Source organism: Nannobrachium achirus (genome assembly GCF_963921795.1).
Source record: "Nannobrachium achirus genome assembly, chromosome: 5".
Classification (NCBI taxonomy): domain Eukaryota; kingdom Metazoa; phylum Chordata; class Actinopteri; order Myctophiformes; family Myctophidae; genus Nannobrachium; species Nannobrachium achirus.
Genome location: NC_137814.1, coordinates 30,519,883 through 30,523,417, shown reverse-complemented (window position 1 = coordinate 30,523,417; position 3,535 = coordinate 30,519,883). Strand labels below are relative to the sequence as shown.

Here is a 3,535-nt window from a genome sequence, read left to right as displayed (position 1 = left end):
AATTATTATTCTCTTTTAGAAATATCACGGCAGCATTTCAAGAGTTTTGTGTAAATTGCTGTGGGTTGATTTTCGTGTAAATGAATATCTTTGCACGTATAGGCCTACATTCATTCATCACACTAGGCCTAAAACACTACATTACACGAACAGGAATAGTAAAGTATAGGCACTATGCATTTAATAAGCTTTACATTTTAAATTGGTATTAAAACGACTGAGACTGAGAGAGAGAGAGAGAGAGTGAGGGAGCGCTGTGGCGGAGAGGGGGCGTGGTCCTGCGAGGATTATCTCGAGGTGCGCCTCGCGGACTGAGCTGTGATTGGTTGGCGCTCTCGGCGAACGGCACGCGACTATGGATGTCGCTATAAAGCAGCCTCGCGTGCCGGTCAGTCAAGTTAAAACTAAAGTGTTGACCGTCCAAAAAAGACACAGCAGAGAAAACAACACGACTGGTCACTCATAGAGGCTATTGTTCCTTTTTGGGAGGATCAAAAGGGAGACGCGCAAAACAAAACAAAACATGGACACTGTCTTGGACCCTTTCTCCGGCCTCGACTCGTTCTCCTCCCCTCCTTACTTCGATGACGACGACTTTTTCACCGACCAGTCGTCCCGAGGCGACGGCGCCATGGACACGGACGACTTTCTGGACGAGGACGTGGAGTTCCTGGCCAGCCACTTCCAGGACTACTACAAGGAGGACGGCGGCAGAACAGCGCCTCACGACGGAGACTACGACCTGGGCAACTTCTCCTTCTCCTCCTCCTCCTCCAACTTCTCCTACGGCTGCGCCGACACCGGCACGCCCGACGACGACGAGGAGCTGTCGCCTCGGGCCCGCCGCCACCACCACCATCACCTCCACCTGCTGAAGCGCAGGAGGCGCATGCGCTCCGACACGGAGATGCAGCAGCTGCGGCAGGCGGCCAACGTCCGCGAGAGGCGGAGGATGCAGTCCATCAACGACGCCTTCGAGGGGCTCCGCTCGCACATCCCCACGCTGCCCTACGAGAAGCGGCTGTCCAAGGTGGACACGCTGCGCCTGGCCATCGGCTACATCAACTTCCTGGCGGAGCTGGTGCAGTCCGACGTGCCCATCAGGAGCAGCGGCGGCGAGGCGCACGCCTTGCCCAAGAAGGTCATCATCTGCCACCGGGGGACGAGTAAGTTCACCTTCCCTTGAATATATTCATAGGACATCATTTGGCCTTTACTTTTTACTGAGATCATTATAGGACATCGAATGATGCCCTATAATGATATAAGTCAGTTTTTCTCAAACTTTTTTAAAAAAAGTTTCAAGGTCTCCGTTTAACTCAAACAGTGTACAAATGGGTGGAACCAAATGGACCCGTTCGTCCTGAGTTACAGACTTATATGGGTCCATTTAAGCCCCCCTAAAGGAACCCACTGGGTCCCTGGAAATCTGGAATCCACTTTGAGATCCACTGATCTAAGTAAACAATAAATACCAAATGTTGACATATAAGGCTATAATGATCATTTGTCATATTGTTTTACTTAATTGACCAAATGACTAATTGACCAATTGTCCTCCTCCCTTCCCAGGATCTCCGTCTCCCAGTGACCCAGACTACGGCCTGCCTCCCCTGGCCGGTCACTCCCTGTCATGGACGGACGAGAAACAGCTGAGGGACCAGAACATTATCCGGACGGCGAAGGTCTGGACCCCCGAAGACCCCCGCAAAGTCCACATAAAGTCCTCCCTCACCAACATCGAGAATGAGCCCCCCTTTGGATTGGTGGCATGAAAAAAAAAAAAAAAAGAAGGAAACTGACTTTAAAATACTTAAATTGCAGCACTTCAGCTTGATGTTTTAATTGTATTTTTTATTTTTTTACGATGCACATTTTATAAATGTGACGATTTACTTGATGTGAATGTGGATATTGCATTTGAAAGCACATTGTAAAAATGCACAAGTTGTTGATATTGTGTGTATCTGTTGTACATAATATTTATGAGATCGATCTTTATTTTTGTATTTCTGGCAAATGGCAATCATGTAGAAAATGTGTATTTAATTTGTCTCTCATGCAATTTTGTAATAGGCCTAGGCCTATATATGTTTTAATTTAATAGCAATCGATAAATTACTATTTTTATATTGTACAATGCTTTAATTTATATGCAATTTTTTCAAATAAAATCTTTTGATAATTTAAAACATATTCATGCTTTTTTCCATTCACTCGAGCTCCAAAACCAATTAACAACACAGATAAGTCTGTAGTATAAGCATTATAACATAATATATGAGATCCAGTTAATATATTCAAGTGCAAACTATTTTGGCTTTTTTAAAGGTGGGTTTGTCAGACAAGAAGGTAAAATATGATATGCAGTCTGTTAGACTGCAAAAAATACATACATTGAAAGAATATTGTCATATAGCAGCTATAACAGCCGTCCATATTTATTGATGATTCCTAAGTGGTTATCAAAGTGGATTATGCTGTAACTGTGGGTTCCTTTAGAGGGGTCTAAATTGACCCAAGTCTGTAACTCTAATATAAATGGAACCAAATGGACCCTAACGGGTAAAAAAAACTAAAAACAAAAAACAGTCAGAGAAATGGAGACCTTAAGTTGAGAAGAGATGTAAAAGTTTGGGAAACACTGCCCTTCTGATTTCTGGGGTTTGGTCAAAAGGCCAGATTAACAATGAACCGAGTTAACAGGCATGACAAATGATGGACAGACGGCAGCGCACCGCGCATGCAAGGTCTGTCCATAATCACCCCTAATAGCCGAACCAATAAATATCATTGCATAAAATATGCAAATGGTATGCTAATCAAAACAAACACGCATGCAAAAAAAAAAAAAAAAAAATCAGCTGGAAGTGTCTGCTTGGCCCACATGCAGATCGCGGCAGCATTATGGCGAAAAGCATTGTCTGACGCACAGGCTGCAGGCTATACGAGGCTGTTGAATGCCCCGCTCTGTGCGACCAGGTGCGGCAAGGCCACATTTTCCCGTGGTACAGCGGCATCCCTCCAACATGTGTCCCCTTGGCCACGTCCCTATACGTCAGTCAGCCCCTGCGAGATGACAATAATGCACGGCCACGTATATTATGCCACCGTATGCCCCTCAACCCGCAAAGTCACTCACTGACTCGCCATATACAAACCGGTGTCTGCGCGCTTTGCTTCATGCATGGCACTTCTGGATTTTTGTGCATGCATTTTATGGACTTTAAAAACATATGTTAAGGTATTCTATATGAGGTATAGTATGAGAGGTAGGACTGTGTTTATTAGATCCAGTTGATATTTTGGTTATTTTTGTATTTCATATGTTATGCGTTGACCATATTAAATTGTGGTCGATTCTGTTGCAAGGCATTTTACGCATATACAATTAATTGTGTGTCGTATTTTGTAGCCTGTTTTTGTATGTCGTAAAATATTTTAGGCTATAGCCTACATTATATAGGCCTATATAGCCTATACATTATTTCAAAATTATTAGTATTATTTATTTAAGTTATTTAAAATAGCCTAG

The 3,535-nt window shown here is 43.8% G+C and overlaps 1 protein-coding gene across 1 annotated transcript; it reads left to right on the top strand.

Annotated features, from left to right (window-relative positions):
• Positions 1 to 523: 523 nt before the first annotated feature.
• Positions 524 to 1,775, top strand: ptf1a (pancreas associated transcription factor 1a; the record flags this gene model as incomplete). Its single annotated transcript, XM_080726723.1, has 2 exons — positions 524 to 1,166; positions 1,573 to 1,775. 2 exons carry the CDS (start codon positions 524 to 526, stop codon positions 1,773 to 1,775), a joined length of 846 nt encoding a protein of 281 aa, XP_080582849.1.
• Between the last annotated feature and the right edge of the window lie 1,760 nt (positions 1,776 to 3,535).